This window comes from Halyomorpha halys, unplaced genomic scaffold, assembly GCF_000696795.3.
Source record: "Halyomorpha halys isolate HHAL.00 unplaced genomic scaffold, Hhal_1.1 Scaffold440.1, whole genome shotgun sequence".
NCBI lineage: Eukaryota > Metazoa > Arthropoda > Insecta > Hemiptera > Pentatomidae > Halyomorpha > Halyomorpha halys.
This window is the reverse complement of record NW_027108838.1, coordinates 94,384-116,215: the sequence shown is the minus strand read 5'-3', so window position 1 is coordinate 116,215 and position 21,832 is coordinate 94,384. Positions and strand designations below refer to the sequence as shown.

General features: G+C 29.8%; 1 protein-coding gene across 2 annotated transcripts in view; it reads left to right on the top strand.

The window, feature by feature from the left end:
• LOC136795698 (protein outspread-like) overlaps positions 1–21,832 on the top strand; it is a 263,524-nt gene that overhangs the window by 172,958 nt on the left and 68,734 nt on the right. For both annotated transcript variants that reach the window (XR_010843341.1, XM_067047174.1), the window contains exon 2: positions 20,515–20,595. Coding sequence is in view for 1 of the 2 variants with exons in the window: in XM_067047174.1 (XP_066903275.1) it covers positions 20,515–20,595 (81 nt within the window). In the remaining variant the exon portion in view is untranslated. The remainder of the gene's footprint in view (positions 1–20,514; positions 20,596–21,832) is intronic.

Here is a 21,832-nt window from a genome sequence, read left to right as displayed (position 1 = left end):
TTTGTGGAAGATAGTTCCTAGAAGCACTGTAGCCAGACTAATAATTCTTACAAAACTTTTATATAGTTCATTTGTAAAGTTGATAAGATAAGACACAGTTTTAAATAAACTTCATTTGTTTGCGATTTCTGAACCAATCTCTGACAAAATTTTTAATCGTTATTAATTATTGATAATAATCCAAAATCCTTCGTAGAATCGTAGTTACTTTTTGATCTATTAACATTATTAATTTATCTCAGTATTATCAGAATAATAGTGTTTTGAATATCTCTTTCGAAAGCCAGTTGTACTAAGGATTTTTTTCTCCAAATTCCAGTTTTTTTTTTTTCTCATCCCTAATAATGTGATAAGATCTATAATACTGGACCTTCAGATTTTTCGTTACTTATTTGTAATAATCCTAATTTAATTTTAATACTATATATGGTCACTTTTATTTACCTATGTATGGAATATGGTCACATTAAAAAGTATCTGTTGTACTTTTATATGTATATTTTATCTAGGCGAACCTACAAGTTCAAATTATTTTTTTAATATTGCATTGACACGCTTTTAGTCAATATGGCAATGTGAACTTATAAAAATAGAATAAAAATATTTTGCGAAAAATGGAGATTGAGTCGGTTTTGTGAAGATTGGCCTCAGTAATAAACTAACACTAAATTAAGGCTTTAAATTATGTTATCGTTATGAGATATCTTGATATTCGACATGTTGGGAAAAGTACTTAATGAACTGTTTATGTAAGAATGGAACACCATTAGGTTTATGCGATTTTATGTTCAGTTGAAGCGATAATATAAATGCAGTTTGACCATCCTTTACCACTTAGGTGTTATGCAAGGTATTGTATCTTACGTAATTTTAGTGCATTCTGGCATTACTCAACCAATCAGCCTGCTTGCTTTGATGCAAAGTGCATTTCGTAGTCCATTTCCTCCAGCTCTTCCTCAAAAAATAAAGCTAGCATATTGTTTATTCATTGACATCATTTATTGATCTCATATAAGAATATTACATCATTTCACTAATTTTAATTGATAAACAAAACGTTCAACGTTTCGTCTAATATCTTGGTATTCGTCTAATACGCCTTATTGAGGAACAAAAATTTCATTTGCGCTTTCTTGTACAATCTCATAGGCTCAAACTTACAAGATAGAACAGGTTATGAAAGGTTTTCAAAATGGCGACGATCATACACATAACCTCCTCTACCTTGTAAGTTTGAGTGTATGAGTTAGTCCTGGAATGTACAACTGAAATTTTCATGAAATTTAAATGGCGTTTTAGTGGAAACTTAGAACAACTTGTTTATTAATTAAAATTGGGGAAATAACTTTGCTTTTTAATTCTTATAAATTTTCTATATATTACTGAACACATCCCTTTATAATAATAATACTAATACTTTTGTATTAAGGGATGTGTTGATAATAAAATAAGAATAAGTGTTAATAATAAAAAAAGAAAAATAAAGAAGTGACTGTTATTTTTTTAATATGAACTAATCATTTTTATCTATTATTTGTAACTACAAAGCTCATGGAATATTTTTATATTCCATGAGCTTCGTAGTTACAAATAATAGATAAAAATGATTAGTTCATATTAAAAAAATAACAAATCATAATAAAGTCACTTCTTTATTTTTTTTATTCTGAGACAATGGTAATATGAATAGAGATCATTCACATAAAATTACAAATAAATAAAAATAAATGTAAACTTATATTAAAATAATATCTTAAACACAATCATTCCTATTTACGATATTTACATTCAGTCTGGAGATGTCCGAATCTATCTCTCCCCCCCCCATTTATAGAGGAAAGAGCAGGACTCGGGAAGATCCTGGCATTTCTCTCTCAACCGCTTCTGAAACCAAGTCTGAATGTAAATGAGGAAAATCTATTTTTACTCTATAGGAACAGAATGAAATAAGCAGGATTTGAAGATGGAGGAAAGAAGGAATGCAATTACATAGGGATTATAATCTGATTAGGAAGGATTTATCAAAAGCTGCAGTTTGATGGGCTGTTGTATCTAAGCATGAAGACCGGGAACGGGTATGAAGGTGCAAATACTGTTAATTTTTATATCTTTGTCTTGTTAACCATTAAGAAACGAAGTTGGACAATTCATTTTCTCAGTAATGATTATACTCTCCATATTTTTTTCTCTACCTGAATATTAAAAGATGTTATATATTAAAAAAAAAAAATCATACAACATAACTTTGGCTTGCCACTATACTTAATCTTCGCCTATTTCAGAACAGACATTTCTATGTTATTCACTTTACTAATTCTTGTCCGTTCTAATTTTCCAAATGAGACTTAGAAAGTGTATTATTTGACTAAATCCAGTTGCAAAAGTCATTAAAAAAATCCTTTTAAGATTGTTTCACCATCATCACATAAATCATAACATTTTTCTTTTGAAAAAGTATAGCAGAAATGTATAAGTTTACTAAAATTTACATTCTACTTTTAATCATTCATTGAATTTTAAATTGTTGTAGAATAATACTAAGAATAATTTTATGGATTTATCTAGTTAACTGAAGTTTTTTTGTTTTTTTTTTAAATAAAAAAAATGAAAGGGTCATATATAGGTTAAGCAAAATTAAAAAAAAAAAAAACTATTTAATCAGGATGGTGACGAATACGTTTATTAAACCATCGAAACGGAAAAACTGCGCATGCGCCTGTTTAGTCAAAATTATGTTACAACAGACCATTTATTGATGCGTTTCTCGTCATTCCTTATTTCTTTCTTCGACTTCATATGTTACGTATTACTTTTTTCTAAAATCTTTCCAAGGTATATAATACGTTTTGGAGTTTTTTGAAATTTTTTTTTCATCTATAAAATTTTTTTCTTACTATGTCTTTAGGCTAATTACCAAACCCTTTCATAGTTTATATTTATCATTATTTGTAAAAATGTGTGAGTTTTAATAATTTTACATGAACAAAATTATAGATACATTAGATAGTGATTTTTAAAACATTCATCATATAAGCGCTATCAGACTATTGCGATGAGGATATCTGATATTTAATATTTAATTTATGTAAAAAAATTATTTTATTTCAGTTTTGTACGACTTATCGTTTTTGAACTAGGATGCTCACTCACACACAAACAGTAGACCATTTTGCGAAACTTTGTTATTTGGACTCAATGGACCTCAAAACAAGTATTTGCGTCGAAAATTCAAATTCTAAGTTTAGCAGAATCTCAATAATTCACCTTACTATGTATTTCATTTATAGATAACTGAAAATAAAGTCTGATGCTGCTCCTAATTATATGTTTGACTGCTAAATTAAATAGATGTTTTTAAAATAAAATATGTATTCCCTCTTATATACATTTTAATATTAATATGCCACATGACTTTTTTTATTTTTAGTATTAATAATTGTATATTTAACTATCTGATAGTGCAACGTTGTAAACAAGAAGCATAGGCTTGTTGTATTAATTAATGGTAGGCTATTGCAATGCAAATGATAGGTAAGATTCCATGTCGTTCATGGAGATACTACTTAGCACCTTTACCACGTATGGTCAGTATCAATTAGAATCTATATACCAATATTAATTACATTTTCATGTTTTTAAAATGTAATACACTATCAGAGTTCAATATATTTAATTTCTAAATATGTTAATATATGCATTGAGGAGAATGGTTTGGAGGCAGAAGGTGTAATCCCCTCGCATTAACCCCTTGTACAGGAAGCGGTGACTCACGGGTCGATACTTATTAAACAGGGTTTTGTTTTACTATACCTCCGCCTTCTATACTATACTCTAAGCTTTGAATTCAAAGCTTAGAGTATAGTATATATAGGTACAAGGATATCTATACATTCAGGGTGTATATATACAAGTAGAATGACTATATCTCATTTATACAGTTGTAAAAGTACCTACCATTTCAACATAGTGATTAAAGTTGTTATATAAATATTTTATTATTCAAATTAGACATTGTAGACCATATATGGTAAAAAATAGGTGTTTATTTTATTTATTTTTTATATGTTTAGGTTTTTAATTTATTCATTTGTGTTTTAACTTATTTATTTGATTTTTAAATTTATGTATTAGTTTTTGTAACTTTTTTTTAAAATTGCTCTGCTGCTGTGACTCTTTATTTTTGATTTATTTATGCATGTATTTAAATCCTGAATTTTCAAATAATCCTTTTTTTTCTTTTATTTGAAATTAATATCCCGACCTTATTGTTTTAGTTATACAGCAAAAATTATGATAGACTCCTAGTTTGTATCGGAAAATTCCGATCTCTCCCGATTTATGTACACTTCTCTATCTCTTTTTTAACTGTTGTATTCTTGGAAGTTAATATTCGTTTCCACCGCAGGAAACCTTAAATTACGAATTTTCATAGGAATAGAAATTTTTTTTAAACAAAATATTCGGCTTTTTAAGTAAATTATAAAAATATCTATAACCATATCACGATCCCACCAATTTAAACAAAACTTGGAGACTTGAGTAAGTTAGTAAATAATTTTGATGGATAACTCGTTCTTCTTGCACTTTAAGATTTAAATTATCAATAATTTTAAATTTTCTTAAATGATTTGTGATGACTTAAATGAAGGCTTTTCTAAACCAAAAAAAAAAATAGAAAATCAAATTTCCAGTGCAAACCTTTATTTACAATTGTCTTACTACATTGTGATCTAACTAACTTCAGGTTTGTGCCAAAACTGATTAGGTTTTTAAATGGAGGTAGGTTTGCTTTGGTTTTTCCAACACGTGACCGTTGTTTTTTCTAGCAGGTAGTCCGTCTGTTATTTCTATTTTGTATTTTGTCTGTTTCTATTTAGTGTTGTTAATTATGTATTATGTATTTATTTAGGTTAGGGTAGTACGAATTTAAACTTTGTGCCTAAAATCAATTAAAAATAGGATGATCGAAATTTAAATTCATGTTATTCTAACCTAATAAATATATAAGATACAATTAACAATACTAAATAGAAACAGACAAAATAAAAATACAGTAGGAATGACTAAAATCAAAGCTTTTCTAAACCAAAAAAAAATAATATAAAACAAAATTCTCATAGGAATGCGAAATCATCGCTGAGAAGATCTTCTATTGCTAGTGATGAAGAAAGAAGCCGTTAATCCAAAATAGTTACTCGTCCTGCTACCCCTGTGATTTGCATCTCGTTGGAAGGCAAGATGGTGGAAGCTCAGGAACTGTTATGCCTTAATGAAGCTACTCATTAAAGCCTACTAATTCCATAGTTCTACTGAATGAAGAGAATATGATTTTAATATAAACAGCTATGCATTCATAGTCTAGTTATTTCTTGATTTCCCATTACTATGAAATTAGTTGTTATCCGGTTTTAATTATATGTCAGTAGTTGCTTTTATTTTTTTACTGAGTAAAACATGTACCTGACTGTAATAAACAATACAACGTAATAATAGATCTAACATGTACAGTTAAGTATTTTATAATTAAATAAAATAAATAATTAATTTAACGACGTGGCTATTGTGATTAAACATTATAAGGTTCTGTATTGGGAAAATAATTATAAATATATTGACTATCACTCTGATAACAATCTATTAATTCTTTTTTTCACGATATAAATAATTTAAAACTCGAGAATCGCTTTTAATCCGCGAACTTTCCGATGTATTAACTTGCTAAAGTTTTTTTGCATCAAAATTGGGTTTTAGAGTTAGTACTCATTGTAGTTAATGTGGTTTATATTTGTTGAAGTAGTATTTTTTATGAATGTTTTCGTGAATTTGTATATGAAATGTTTTCTGAACTGCAAATAGCAAATATCATGAAAACTACTATTCCTGTGACAATAAGTGTCATAATATATGCTTTATTATACATTAAACTAGCTTTAATTTGAGTGGTAGTAGATATATGTAAGTTTATTGATTCCTAAAATATAGTTTTCCCAAAATAAATTCACTAACGACTATTTTATTTTGAAATGTTACTTTTTAAAAATCTGTATCTCAGGAACTATTCAATATAAATATAGTTCTATTAGGGCTCATATTTTAGGAAATTTACTCTAACTGATGTTCTCTTAGGCTTTCTAGTATTGTTGTTAGTTTTAAAGATACGAAATTCCGAAAAATTATTTTTTTTTTTTACGATTTTAAATTCGGCGCCATTTTTTATTCCCCCTTACTATAGTTGGAAGGCATATCAATTTTAACTAGTAATTCTACGCAGTTTTAATTAAAATAATGAAAATACATATGTCTGCCAGCAGTCAAAATAAAGTAAATTTAATTTACTATAAAGTAGTTTATGACACGTATTCTCTTTGGTGTAGTAGTTTTTATGATATTCGCATATGAGTATAAATTAGGGAAACTAAAAAATTTGTCTGAACAACAAGAAATCAATTTATTTTAGCAGATATCATGAAAACTACTATTCCTACAAAGATAAAAGTCATAGACTACTTTATAGTCCGTTAAACTAGCTTTAATTTAAGTGCTAATAGACATCTGTACGTCAAATGGTTTTTGAGATATAAAATTTTCAAAATAAGTTCACAACTACTGATGTTTTAGAACGTTCTGTACAACATTTTTATGAAATGTTGCTTTTTAAAAAGCTAAATCTCGAGAACTATTGAACGTAAATAGCTCTTTTAGGGCTAATATTTTAGTAAATTTGCTCTACATTCAATGATGTTCTTTTAGATTTTCTAGTGTTATTGGTAGTTTCAAAGATATTGAGCTCCAAATGAAAATTAATTGTTTTTTTGCGATTTCAAATAGGCGTCATTTTTTATTCCCCTTAGCCATTTTTGTAGGCATATCAATTTTGACTAGTAATTATGCACAGTTTTAATTAAAGTAATGAAAAATTGGGGTGAAATGACTGAATTACTTTTTAGCGGACTCTTGTACTGAAATAATGTAATTTCAGTTTAGTAAAAATTTTTATTTTTGAGGTAGGATGCTCACAGACACACTGACAGTTTTGTGGAAATCCTTTATTTTGTATTATTTAGGGACCTTATTTTGTATTTCCTTCGAAAACTCTAATTTTATATTTTTCACTCACGCAATACTATTATTTACCTATATGTTCCATAGATAGGTTAGAGAATGTAAAAAAAGATTTATTTTCTGTTATTTTGTTTATTTATTTATTCCTATTAATTGAAATACTTATTACCTGCACAATTCTTCAGTTGATGAGTCTCATATGGCCATACTGCTCTCAGGGAATTATAAAGACAATAAAGGTTCTTTGAGGAAGCCAGGATTAATAGATTTGTGTGGGTTTACTGTTTTTTATGGAAGGACGTAATGAAGGCTGTATCCCACCCTGCCTCTGAGCAAATCAAGGCCATTTTGGATTAATTGGTTTTTTGTTATTGCAAAGATTATTGTATGAGTTTAGTAATGGCTTTTACAACGTAGGTATTTAGTTTCCGTGCCTTTTGATGCATTTTTTTCGGCGACTTGATTATAGTAAATTAATATTAAATGAATACATTAGATTGTACTAACTTACTTTTATTCACATTTTTCCTTAAATTTACTATCAAGTAGTTTATGACATCTATCTTCGTAGTAGTATTTTTTATGATATTTGACAAAATAAATTCACAAAATGTTGATTTCTTGTTGTTCGGACAAAAATATTGATTTAAGAACATATATATCTCAGGAACCATTCGACCTACAGATGTTTATTAGCACTTAAATTAAAGCTAGTTTAATGTACTATAAAGTAGTTTATGACGTTTATCTTCGTAAGAGTAGCAGTTTTTATGATATTTTCCAAATACCTTGTTTTGAAACAGTCGCCATTTTTTATTCAACCTACCTTACTTGGTAGACTCATCAATTTTGACTTGTAGTTCGTTAAGTTATTAGAAAGTTAATTTTTTATTGGAAACCCCATTTATTTAAAATTATCGACAACATTAGAAAACTTAATGGAACATTATCTAAAGTAGATTAAATGTTCTAAAATATAAGCCCTAATATAACTATTTACGTTGAATAGTTTCTGAAATATAACTTTTTAAAAAGCAACATTTCATAAAACATGCACTGAAAATCATTAGTTAGGGAATTTGTTTTGGGAAATCAATCTTTGAGGAACCATTCGAGGTGCTGATGTTTCCAACACTCATATTAAAGCTAGTTTATCTTACAATATAGTAGTTTATGACACTCCTAGCAGGGGGTCCTACCTAAAACTGATGAGTAATAATAATTATAAGTAATTATTATTGACCAGGACCCCCTGCTAACCACCCTAATGAAGACCTGAAACTCGAACGAAGGTCGAAACGTCGGCATGAATAAATAATTTTTTGTTTATTTATATTTTTTTTTGCTGATCGCACCTCCCCCACCCGACCATCTTCATTAATAATTAATTAACCTGATATTGTTTTTTATGCATCAAAAAACGTTTGGGAAAACTCATGTCAGCAATGCCATCGATATTCTAACTATCGATAGAAACACCATTGATAGTATCTATGTCTAAGGACACAACCGCCAACTCCAATTCATTAATTAGCCATATTAGCAAATTTAAAATGAATCGAAGCCTTTTAAATATTTTTGTTAAAAATAAAAGGAAATATAAGTTATTTGATCGGCGTGGAAGACCTTCCTTTCTAATTTCTCGTGTTGTTATCCTTCATTGTCGGAAACCGCTATGTGGTCTGGAGGAGCACTGGCAACGGTGGTTTAATTCTCGGCTTAAACCATTTCCTCGGCTTTACAAAAACTGCAATGTTTCTGTTCCGGTCGGATTACATTTTTCTTAAAATTTTTATATAACACGAGGAAATAAGTTAAACGAAATGAAAAACAAATTTCTCTTACTCTCATTATTTTTACTGATCTTAATTAGAATCATATTAATTTATACGTTATTGCATATTACACATCCCTTCAGATCGGATCGTTTTCACCACCTGTTGCATAACCGGCTGTATTTGGTCCGTTTTCCGAAGTGACATTTCTGTCGAAACCTGTTCTGGAGTAAATTTCAGAGAGCGGCGGCTTTGGAAGTTGTTTGTGAATGTGGTAATAAATTGGCATATCTGTCAATGCTTTTACTTTTAGAGATATCCTTGTAAGTTCCACCGTTATTATCTAATTTCTTTTTTATTTTTAATCTAAAAACCTTTAAAATCAAAAACAAAAAATGAATTAATTAATTCGTATATACTCGTTTATCTTTGAAAATTATTGTCGTGAGTTCCAAGTTTTTTTATTCTTAGCAATTTCATGATTTTATTTAATATTACGAACAACTTTATTATTATTTTTTTTTTTTAGTGAAATCCATTTTGAAGTTATAATTTATCCTTCGTAAAATCCGTAATGCTCCTTACTTTGTCACAAATCAAGTCATCCATCAGGACCTCAATGTCCCATATGTTGCCGATTTGACCAGAACTAGATACCATTCCTTCCATGATAAACTTCTCAACCACCCAAATCCACTTGTTTCTAGCCTGGCTTCTCCTTCATTACCTAATAATCCTCCTAGAATGAGAAGATGGCCTCGAGATCTTCTCCTCTAGAAATGTTATTGGAGTTTTATCAATGGGTAGATTCTCCACTCCATGTCACTATGCGACCTACAGCAAATTTACTTTTATACATTTTTATATAGTTGTAAATAACAATAAATAAATTATTAAAAAAAAAAAGTTATAATTTACTATCAAAATGATTGAGGAAAAATATTTGTAGGTCCTCATTACACCAACCCGGTAAAAAACTATATAAGAGTTAACTTTGGTTATTAATTTTATTTGTTCACAATTGTGTATAATATACACTAATATTGTAGGTATTTTGGTTATATTTCTCACTTTTTTAACTTTGGCCATTTCAAAAAGTATTTCCTTAATTCTTCACTGGATGACTGAATCTTAGTAAAATTCTTTAATAATACTTCCATAGAGTATATGTAAAAATAACAATATGTTTTTATAAAATACAGTAATATATAAATTTTTAAACTTTTGCTGGAGGTGCTGCGCTGTAGTGGATTGTAGTTGAACTCTTTGTTCCTCTCGGTGCAATATTATAAATTAAAAGCTTCAAGAAAAAATGTCAACTAATACTTCCATAGAGTATATGTAAAAATAACGATATATTTTTATAAAATACAGTAATATATAAATTTGAAACTTTCGGTGAGGCTCGAGGTGCTGCGCTCTAGCGGATTGTAGTTTTTGTACTCTTTGTTCCTCTCGCTGCAATATTATAAATTAAAAGCTTTAAGAAAAAATGTCAACTAATACGTCCATAGAGTCGTGCTTCTAATACAAAAGAATTTTAATTAGATGACCGCAGTGAAAAAGTAATGAAAAATGTTTGAAAATGGCCAAAGTTAAAATATCCGAAACATTACCAAAATATCTGCAATGTATAATACAGAATTATTTGCCAATAAAATTAATAAACAAACTTTATTTTTTAATAGTTTTTATTTTATTTTTTTTTATTTTGGTTTTAATAAGGTCCTAAGAATATTTTATCTTAATTATTCTGATCGTTTTATACTAATGATTTTAGTTAGGATTATCTTGTTATATTTATTTTACTTATATGTCTTGAACCATAACTTGTAGTTTTTGTAGCTACGATGTACTAAAGTACTAAAGTATTTGTTTTATTAACTTTTAACAGTTGTTAAGTGAAAAATTACTGATATAATAATTCTGTGGTCACGTTTTAACCCACAGTGAGGGCTTCATCAGGGCTGTAAAGATGAATAGAGTGTGGAGGTGTACAACAAGGGACTGAGAATTGTTGATTCCGCTTCAACAAAAACAAAATATGATACTAAATCAGTAGAATGGTGAATATAATGGTGGGCATAATATTTATTTTATTTCAATTTTGGGTCCATATTAAAAAAAATATATATAATCTTTATCGACAGAGAGAAGTCTTTCATCGTTATTTAAATGACATTTCTGTCCGTATTAGGTGTGAGAATAAATCGAGAATTAGATAGCTGGAAGGTTTCCATATCGATATTATAATGGGATTTCCTTTTGTGGTTGACTGTCTCGCCATGATCGGCAAGAGATTGCCGAGCAAAACAAAAGAAAAAAAAAAGTTAATAAGAAATATGCCGTGATCCTGACGCGGACACCTGGTCACGGTCCTCAACTTCTTGCCTTCAATCCGCCCTCGGACGAAAGTAGGCGGATTTTTGTCACGATTAGTGAGCGGGTGTGTCGGAATAAATTTCATGTTTCTAATATCATTGCCGGCATTGACACTGGGGATCGCTCTTCGAGAAAGTGTGTTAGGCTATCGGTAACACTCACGAAATTTGCAGTGAAAGTGTATCAGATATAATGGAAGCATCATGGTTTGATGATGAATGACCAATGCCTCCATGATAAACGGATTTCTATTCCCCCGATATTGGGGGCACTGGATCGGAGGCGAAAAAAGTATAAATATAACGACGAGGAAATCGTATACCTCAGTTATGGATTGCTTTCTTTGCTCACGACATAGTTGTGACCAGAGAGGCAGGATTTTTATTTGTAAAAACCCAAAATGTGTAAAATACATACAAAAAAATTAAAATCCTGCAATAATCAACTTTATTGTTTAATCTCTCCATTATATAAACTATTTTTTTAGTGATCACCTGTGTAATATCTTATATTAAATATAAGGAGGAATGATAAAAATGGGTCATATAAAGTTGAGTTTATTTGAGAAGAAGATGGTTGGAGGTGCGGTCAGAGAATAATGCAAATAAGTTAAAAGACTTTTTTATTAGTTCCATCGTTTCGGACATAATATCTAGCCTTCATCAGGGATGATTCGGAACACGACGGGCACCTAAGTCTAAAATTGAGTTTAACTGTTGAAGAACGCATTTTGCTAATAAAAGAACAAATAAAAAATAGTATCTGCATCAAATTTATATATTTTATTTATTATTATTATGATTATTATATATCAATTTATTTTTTATTTATTTAAATTTATTTTTCCCCTGCTTGAAAAAAATGATACATTCTGAATTACAGAATACATGTAAATTACCATTATAAAATTGGAGCTACGAGTTGTTGAATTAAATGAACAGCCGCAGCCGTTAGACAAAAAAGGGGTACCCCTCCTTAGTTTTTTTTAAAAATATTTTTTCCCTTGTGTTTTAAAAACACCAAACATCACCTATCATCTATTTTCATTAATTTATTTCCATATTTTTTACATAGTCTATGCATTTAAAAGTAATAGAAAATAGCAGGGAGTTTTATTCTTCAACGACCTCGGGTAAATGATTCACCTTTGTCCAGATTCTTGTTACACCTTGGCTGAGTCTATTCAAACTGATAAGGTTATCTTATCATTTCGAGACACGAATTTAAAAAAAAAAAAAAAGAAAAAGAAATAAAGATATATTTAACATAAGCTTTTATATCATCACCATTCCTAACAGTAATCTTATTAACGTCATAAGGTATAATACTTTAAGAAGCCTCTGAGATTTTGTTTTTTACAAAACATAGATCGAATAAGGAATAACTTAGTTTTTAACTAACTAATTAATACTTAAAATATACTTTAAAATATACAAAAAGTAACACCTAATGTAATTTATTGGAATAATGCGCCGTCCGTAGCGCAGGTGGTTAGGCGCAGACTTACCAATCTGAGATCTGCTGGCAGCCACGGTTAGAACCAGCCTGGAGCGTTGACTTTTTTCGTTGGGTAGTGGTGCCATAAAATGGAAAACTTGACCCCAACCATGGTTCGGCAGTATAGGACACTCCAATGGGAGTCTTGGGTCGAAAAAAGTTTTTGGAATGTACATAATTTAGTTATTATTTATGATATAAAATTACGATAATGTATTAATGAGATAATAATATAATATAATTGTCTTGTATGTATTCATAAATTAGTTAAGTAGGATATGTATCGTTCTAGAAAAAGGTCTTCGTCTTAATTATTCAACTGATTACAAAAATGAACTAATTCATTAACCAACCTATAGATCTCATCGCTTCTGAAAAAAGGATTTTAGAACAAATTTTATATTTTTAAAGCCCTCTGATTCTATTATATCACTCTTAACTTCTGAACAGTTCATTTATTAAACTTCAGTAGCACCTAATGATTAAATATTATTCTTTATAGATGCAATATTTCTTGAGGAAAAAAAGGTATTAGTCTAGAGTTTAAGCACAATTCCATGGTACAAAGATTTCCCGAGTACAAGAGAATCTCTTTTATTTTAAGACTCAGAAATACAGATTCTTGATATAAATTTAAAATATTAAAGTTTTGTACAAAAAAATATGAATATTTAGTTCGGTAGGTATATTATACATGTGTAAGTGGATGTTAAGCATATGTACCTTTTAAATTACACAATTTTAAAAGCTTTTTAACATTTAATTTATTTGGATTACGCAATCAGAATATTTCTTTTCCCTGAGCAATTCTCATATTTAAACATTTTACATAACTTTCATTTAATGCAAATTATGTATATATTTCAGAAATGAAATAAAATTATGTGTGAAGTACAATCATGTTCAAAATTAAAAACACATTTCGCATTTTAAATTTGGTTATAAATGTTTCTTTAATTACATAATAAAAATTACAATTAGCTGTGAACATTTTTCATATAATTTCGTATTTATTTTATTCAAAAACTATTCAAATATATTTCGAAAAAGTGTGAATATTTAACGGGGTTCTATTGCACATCAAAATCAATCTATACCGAACTATGTATTATGTTTAAACAAGGCGCCCCCTCACTTCTGAACTGAAATTCATGATGCCATCTAGTGGCAAAGATATGCTGTAGGAAGCCTGGGCAGCGATCTTAATCCCCAAAACAAAGTGGTTAGAACCAACAGAGTAGCCATCTTGACCTGTACAGAGGAGGAAAGAGGCAGAACTCTTCAAGAAGGTCTCTTCTTATAAGTCATGAGGGAGTAAAACCTTACACAAAATTGATTTTTCACATTTTTTAGATTTTCTCCAAAGTGGCTCTAACGATTTATATTAAACTCGGTGAGTCAATGCACAATTAAATGATCTTAATTATCACTATTATTAGTGATGGTCTTTATTATTAACTCGCCTCCCAATAGAGCTGGTCACACTCCGGGAAGTGCTGACTATTACTCCCGAAAGGGAAGGCCAATGCAGGAAAGGATATAGAAAGATGGAAAGAAAATAGATAGAAATTAAGAAAAAAGATAGAATCTTTTGTCAACTATTATATGTACAGTTGCAGGCCTACCTTCTACGCCATAACCCCTGATGAAGACCTGAAACTCAGGTCGAAACGTCGGCATAAAATAAATAAATATGGTTTTGTTTATTTATGTTGTTCTTTGCTGACCGCACCCCCGACAAACTTCTCTAATTATTATATGTATAATTTTTTTTCTCTCTCTGTCTTCTTTAAATGTTGATATTGTATTCTGTATGGTTTCAATGGTTGCATAAATAAAAGGCTATTTCATTTCATTTCATTATCACATAGGTTTCATCCTTATTGAAATTGTCTAACTGGGTTTAAATGCCGAATTTTCTAAAAATCTTACTGCGATAGCAATGATAAACAATGGATGAAGACAAACTATCATGAAGAATTTGGTGAATAATTAAAAGAGAAAAAATTAACTAATATTAATTGGACTATTTTTGTCAGACCTGGGCACAGTAGGTTCCAAAAAAAGTTTAACAGTTGGATGTGAGGTGCGAATTTATAGTTAATATTGTTTTTAAGGATGACCAGAATAATTACAAATTATCTTACATTGTTATCCCTCATTTGTAAATAATAGTTTTAAACTTAAATAAAAAAATATGAAATAAGTTAATATTACTAAAATTATTAGACCTCGGCAGAAAAGCCTACAAAATATTTTAATAAATTTAAAACATTTATTTTTAGGTGTTTGTATTTTTTTTTAGTCCTAATGAAACCTAGCAAAGTGGGACGAAGAGTTGGGTTACAACAAATAGTTTAATTACTATTTGAGTTTTTTATCGTACCCGGACCATGTTCCTTTTACACACTCAGCGTTCGTCCAAAAAATTAAATTTCGATTTGAGGTGTGAATTTATAATTTATTCCTAAGAATATTTATTCTCTGGTTTGATCTGGTTGAATTTGTTTAACGGGTCACTGGAGAGGATCTGAGAGGGTGAATTGGGGAGAGTATATTTGTCGATCAAATGAGGTAAAAATTGTGAAATGGAAAGAAATGGTGAAAGGAAGAAACAAGAAAGGGGGAAAAAAAAGGATTAACTTTAAATATTTGTATTTAGTATGTAGACTGGAATTGGTTGTAAAAGGAAACTGGGAAAAAAACTGTTTTCTTTCTTTTTTATTATATATGTTATTTATACATGTCCGGTCACGGATTGATTAGTATGTTTTGTGATGTACCAACCCGATGTGTTAGAGCAGCATGGATGAGCATTTCTCTCTCTCTCTAAGATTGTCCACGAGGATGAACATTTAAACTAATAATATAGAATAATATGAGACTTTAATGGATACAATTTATTGTATTTAAATAGTAAAACCAGTCTCGAAGAAGCGATAAGATTATATATAAAGATTTTTTTTTTTTAATTTTATAGCAAAACAAATATTTTACTCATTGAAAAACGTTACTAGCCATATAATATTTCAATTACAATTTCATTCGTGAAAACTTAGGTCACATTACTCAGTTACCGGGTAGTATGGTATGGACTATTTATTGTTCCGCATCAATATAATCAGCAATAAATATTAGCATTTATCGGTATCGTAAAGAGAACTAAACGGTTTCGGATTAAACCGATAGGGTATATAACTGCTGTCAGTTGTAAAACCAGTTTTAATCGAAGGCTGAGGGTTGAGTACTTCTACCACTTCCTATGACGATCTCAAGACCGTTAATACTTGGACGTATGTAATAGTTCTTTTATTCTGACACGGATTCTATGTAGATTTATTATTATTTCAATTTAAGGTTGTAATAAAATTATGATATTTAATGATGCCTCTACACGTTTGCCGAACAATCGCAAATTCGCGCATGCCCGAGCGTTGGGCTATTTGGCTTAGCTGGTACAGGTTTGCCCTGAATTCGTGGCCGACCAATTTGTTAGGTGTCGGTTTTGAAGCACAAATCAAAGCGCTGTATGTAAATATTTTAAATTGGAAAATTGTTATAGATAACACTTTAAGTGTATTTTTGTTTTTTATTTATTTATTATTTTTATTTTTCTTATTTTGTTATTATTTAATTTATATGATTGTGAATATGGTATAAATGGGCACAATGATCCATATTTCTGTTATCTATAAATTTAAGACATTATGTAATATTTAACAAATAAATAAAAAATTGAGTGCATGAATACATATAAACCTTCCCTACATTGTGTAGTGAAGAGGAATTACAATATATAATAAGATAATCCAACAAATTTATTTTATTTAATATATTAATTATATTTTTGCAATAAGACATTTTTTTTTTCATTTCTGTCTTTCTCGTGCAATGAATGAGGTTGATTTATGCCTCAGTGACACTAATTTCAAGGTTGAAGATTCTATTATCATTCATCCGTTGACGCGTTGCCAAATTCTTCTCGCTAGGCCATTTTAATTATCCCATCTGGGTCAATGAGATGTATTCTGTTTTCATACGACTTGCTGCTTTCATGACTAATTGCCTCAGTTAGATACCTTGTTATGAAAATTATCTTTAACCTTCATTCGGGAATCTATTTGTACCTACAGTTGCTTTTTTGGTTGTCAAACCCGGGATCATGCTTTTGACGCAGCTAACTGTCCTAGAATATGTTTTTGAAATAATCAGTTAGGTTTTAGGTTCATCTCTGAAGTATTCTTTAAATACCTTTTTTTTCCATCCTTTTATTCTACCGTCAGGTTGAAAACTCAATCATATTATCTTTTACGTTTTAGGGATTATGCATCGCCTTCTTCAGTCCCAGTATTAAGGTGCGAGTCACAATTTTTTTTTAATTTAAATTTTTTGCGATGTAGTTTGCTAAATGGCATGCATCTTACTTCCCATAATATATATAAATAATAATATTTTTTATTTTTTTCAAGATAGGTCTCTTCAGAATAATATCGCAGTTATCTACATGTTAGAGCTCTAAAGCTTATGTGTAAAAAATAAGTTTAAAAAACAAAAAATAATAATAATGAGACTTTAAAATTTCAAGAAATCCACTAATTACAATGAACGTCATGCAAAAATGGGGGAGGTGCAGGTTAGAATGAAACAAAAAGCTTACGCAGACCACATTACGGTCCTTGAAAGTAACCAAATGACATAAGAAGACTCTAATAAGAGAAGCAGAGGATCAGCTTGAAATTAAATTAAGGTAAAACAAAATATATGATTGTAAGTCGAAAAATCCATCCTAACAACATGGTCTACCTGGATTGCAAATCATTTCCGAAAGTAGGTAGTTTCAAATACTCCAGATCCACAACAACTTCAATAAATAATCTATGGACTGAGATTGACTAGCGCATACACGCGCGAACAGTCTTCTTGTCTTTGTCAACAATACTGAAATCACGAAAAATCTTTAAAAATACGAAGCTAAGGATCTGGGTTTTAACTTGTAGAATCAAAGCAACCTAAAAAGCAGAATCAAACGATTTGAAAGAGTCCTCCGTAAAATTACAGGGCGATCTGAGCCTAACAGATGGAGGAGAACTAACAATGAACTGCTTGCTGAGACTTGTCAATCAATACCTCATGATGTGATGTAGTTAAGGAGGTCTATATGTGACTCGAAGCAATCCCTCAGAACGTCTCTACACAAACATGTATGCCACTATTATTTGCAAGAGACCACATGGGATGTTGAAAATCCAGGTAGATAGGCAGGATCAACTAAGATGCGAAAGATCTGCATGCTACAAACTAGAAAGCAATAGCCCAAGACAGACAGGCCAGGAGAAATCTGGTTCAGGCTACCAAAGAACTACAAGGAAAAAAAATATTTACAAATTAAATGGAGAAAAGTTATTTATAATTATATAAGTATAAGTATGAGGGATTAGAACGGGTATTTTTGGAAAAGGTTTTGAACTGAAGAAGATAGGACGAGTATAATTTTCGGTGGCATCAAAAACTTGGTTGATAAAGGGAACAAAAAATGGTGAGATCGTATCACAATTACACTTAATATTGTATATTTTATGTATCTATTATTATATAAATATATTAGAATTAAATTTTTGTAGAAGAACAGTTTGTGTTATATTTTGGAGTAGGGCCCGTTGGTGCAATCCCCCTGCAAATGATACGGCGCAATGAAGCCTGACCTACATTGCCTTTTATATTTGGCTGTCCAATTTAAGGCTCCTTTTTAATCACCGCCCTAATGTTTTTCCCCTCGTATTTTATTGGAGTATAGAATTAATTTATCTTCATGTGTCATGCCGAGTTTAGTGCTTCTCAGGCCCGTAACATGTTTGTCGCCTGGCCTTAGGCGCTCCAACTCAAGTAATAAAGAATTTCATGAGTTCTCCCACTCTTGTTTCAAATAAGTCACTGCATTAATCAAGGCCAGTTAGTTTTTTTGTCTTTAATTTATTAAATTTAATCATACAATAAAGATAAATGATTTACTGGAAGATCGCTGATTACCTGTGTATAATAATAAAAGGAAGAAGGATCGGGTGCGGTCAGAGAAAAATTCAAATAGTCGTAATGCTATTTAAAGGTATAAACACTTAAATGGCGTAAAAATAAATGAACAATGTCAATTAACAATTAAAAAAAAATAAAACTTGTACAGTGAAGCTGAAATCAAATAAGAATAACAAAAGGGTATAGAGAATTAAAGACAACGAAAATAACAAATGATAAGAAAGAATTATAAAGATTCGGGCATACAAGAGATGGAATAGCTTGTAGTAGTACCCAAGAGGAGAAAAAAGGCAGTTATCTCACCCCAATTTTTTATTACTTTTATGAAAACTATGTATAATTAATAGTCAAAATTGATGAGTCTGCCTAGTGTAGGTGGAGGGAATAAAAAATGGCGGCTGTTTGAAAGCAATCAAAAAATCTAATTTTTTATTCCGAGCTCTATATCTTAAAAAGTCGGAACAACACAAGAAAACCTAAGAGAAAGTCATTTAAAGATGAGCAAATTTGCTAAAATATGAGCCCTAAAAGATGTTATTTACGTTCAATAGTTCTCGAGATATAGCTTTTTAAAAAGCAACATTTCATAAAAATGTTATATGGGACGTACCGAATGAAAAATTAGTGTATTTTTTAAGGTTTTGAAACAGCCGCTATTTTTTCCCCCCTATCTATACTTGGCAGACTCATCAATTTTGACTATTAATTATATATAGTTTTCATTAAAGTAATCAAAAATTGGGGTGAGATAACTGCCTTTTTTCTCCTCTTGGGCTATTGTATTATAGGTTGTGTAGCCTTCTAACTTGTCCGATTAATTCATCCTTTTTCGGTCCGAATATTTTACGTAATATTTTATTTTCGAAAACCTTAAGGCACTGTCCATTCATTGGTGTAAAAGGCCGCGCTCGTATCCATAAAGAACAGTGGGAAGGATAATATTTTAGTAAATTCTAATTTTTAAGTATTTGGATAGAAGACGCGAGCTAAGCAGTTTCGAAATGAAAAATAACAAACATATCCCGCCTTTAACCTTACTTTTATTTCCTTCGTTTTTTCCAGTTAATGTAGAATCTCAATACTTAATATATACCTGTACAAACGTATTTTCTCCTATATGTACATCACCGAAATTGCTAGTTTCTAATGTATATATTAGATATCTAATGTATATATGTTTCTAACCATATATTTTTTTATCCGTATTTATTTCAGGACCTTGTCCTCACCCGATAATACCAAATCATCAGCATACCCAAGCAGCGGTATTATCCCGCCCAAAGTTGAACCCTTTTCGGTATTCATCACACTTTTAATCACGTATTATAGTGATAGATTAAATAAAATAGGTGATAAAGAATCGCCTGTGTTTTTAGATGCCAACCAAAATCTCATGTAAAGTCCTAACAGAATAACAAAATAACATTAAGTCAATTAAAAATGTGAATAATTATTGTTTAATAATTCATAACGTTTACGAGTATATGCTTATAATTATAAATTAAAAAAATATATATGTTTATTATAATCCGTTGTGTGATGAATTCACATAACAAAGTAAGTAGATATTGTCTCTTTCAGAAATGTTGCACTATTGATACCTCATAATAATAAATAATGTATTCATTCTAATAAATCAAAACAAAATTAAATGAATCCTTTGATTGCATATTTTTTTATTCTTCAGAATTATTATGATGCATTATATATATTTTTTTTAATATACACATTTATTTATTTTTGATTTTATTATTTTTAAATGTTTCAGGCTTCAAGAAAAATAGCCAAGTGCGGTTACCTGTTCGTGGCGCCAGGATGGGACTTCACCAACCCCATCAATAGAACTAAGGTAATATTTTCATTTTATTACTTTGATAATTACAAATAATGTTAAGTATGCCTGGAGAGATTTGTAGAGGAACGAAATTGTTTATTACAACGTATTTCGGTTGATTTAATATGTGAATGGCCTGAAATATCAGAGGCTGATAATTACAGATAATAAAAATTCATATAATTAATTTAATTTAATTAATTAATTTAATCATTAACTAAAGTAGACCTGAGATAGAAACTAATCTATTCGTTTCTGTCTTAGAAGATTATCGTTAGATTTATTCGTGTTTTATCTCTATTTTACGATAACCGAAATATTATGCATGGTTAGGATAGCTCAGGAATAGATGTTATCTTAATTAGAAGGAAAAAAAAAACTTAACCACAAGAAATCAATTGTGAAGCGTAAAAACTCCGGTTGTCATTCATATTAAATTTATGACCGTCCATATAATTGAAGGTTAGCATTCAGATAACGAAGGAAGTTAACTCCTGTTGTTTTAAAAAAACAAAACAAAAAGCTATCTATAGAATAGTAAATATAATTGCGGCGAATAAGGGCGTGCAAGCCTGTATAGTACAAAAGTCGGGAAGAAAAAAAGGCAGTTATCTCACCTCAATTTTTGATTACTTTAATGAAAACTATGTATAATTACTAGTCAAAATTCATGAGTCTGCCAAGTATAGGTAGGGGGGAATAAATAATGGCTGCTGTTTCAAAACTTTAAAAAAACATTAATTTTTCATTCGGAGCTCTATATCTTAAAAACTACCAACAATACTAGAAAATCTAAGAGAACATTATTTAAAGAAGAGTAAATTTGCTGAAATATTAGCCCTAAAAGAGCTATTTACGCCCAATAGCTCTCGAAATATAGCTTTTTAAAGAGCAAAATTTCTTAAAAATCTTCTGAAAGATTAGTAGTTAGCTAATTTATTTTGAGAAAACTATATCTCATGAACTATGTGACGTACAGATGTCTTCTACTAGCACTCAAATCAAAGCTAGTTCAATGGACTATAGATAAGATTATGACCTTTACCTTCGTAGGAATAGTAGTTTTCATGATATTCGCTAAAATAAATTGATTTATAGTTGTTCGGACAATAACTTATATTTATGAAAAACTTCATTTCAGAATCCATTGGACATACAGATGTTTGCCAGCGCTCAAATTAAAGCTAGTTACATTTACTACAAAATAATCGATTATGTTTATCTTTGTAGGAGTAGTAGTTATGATATTTGA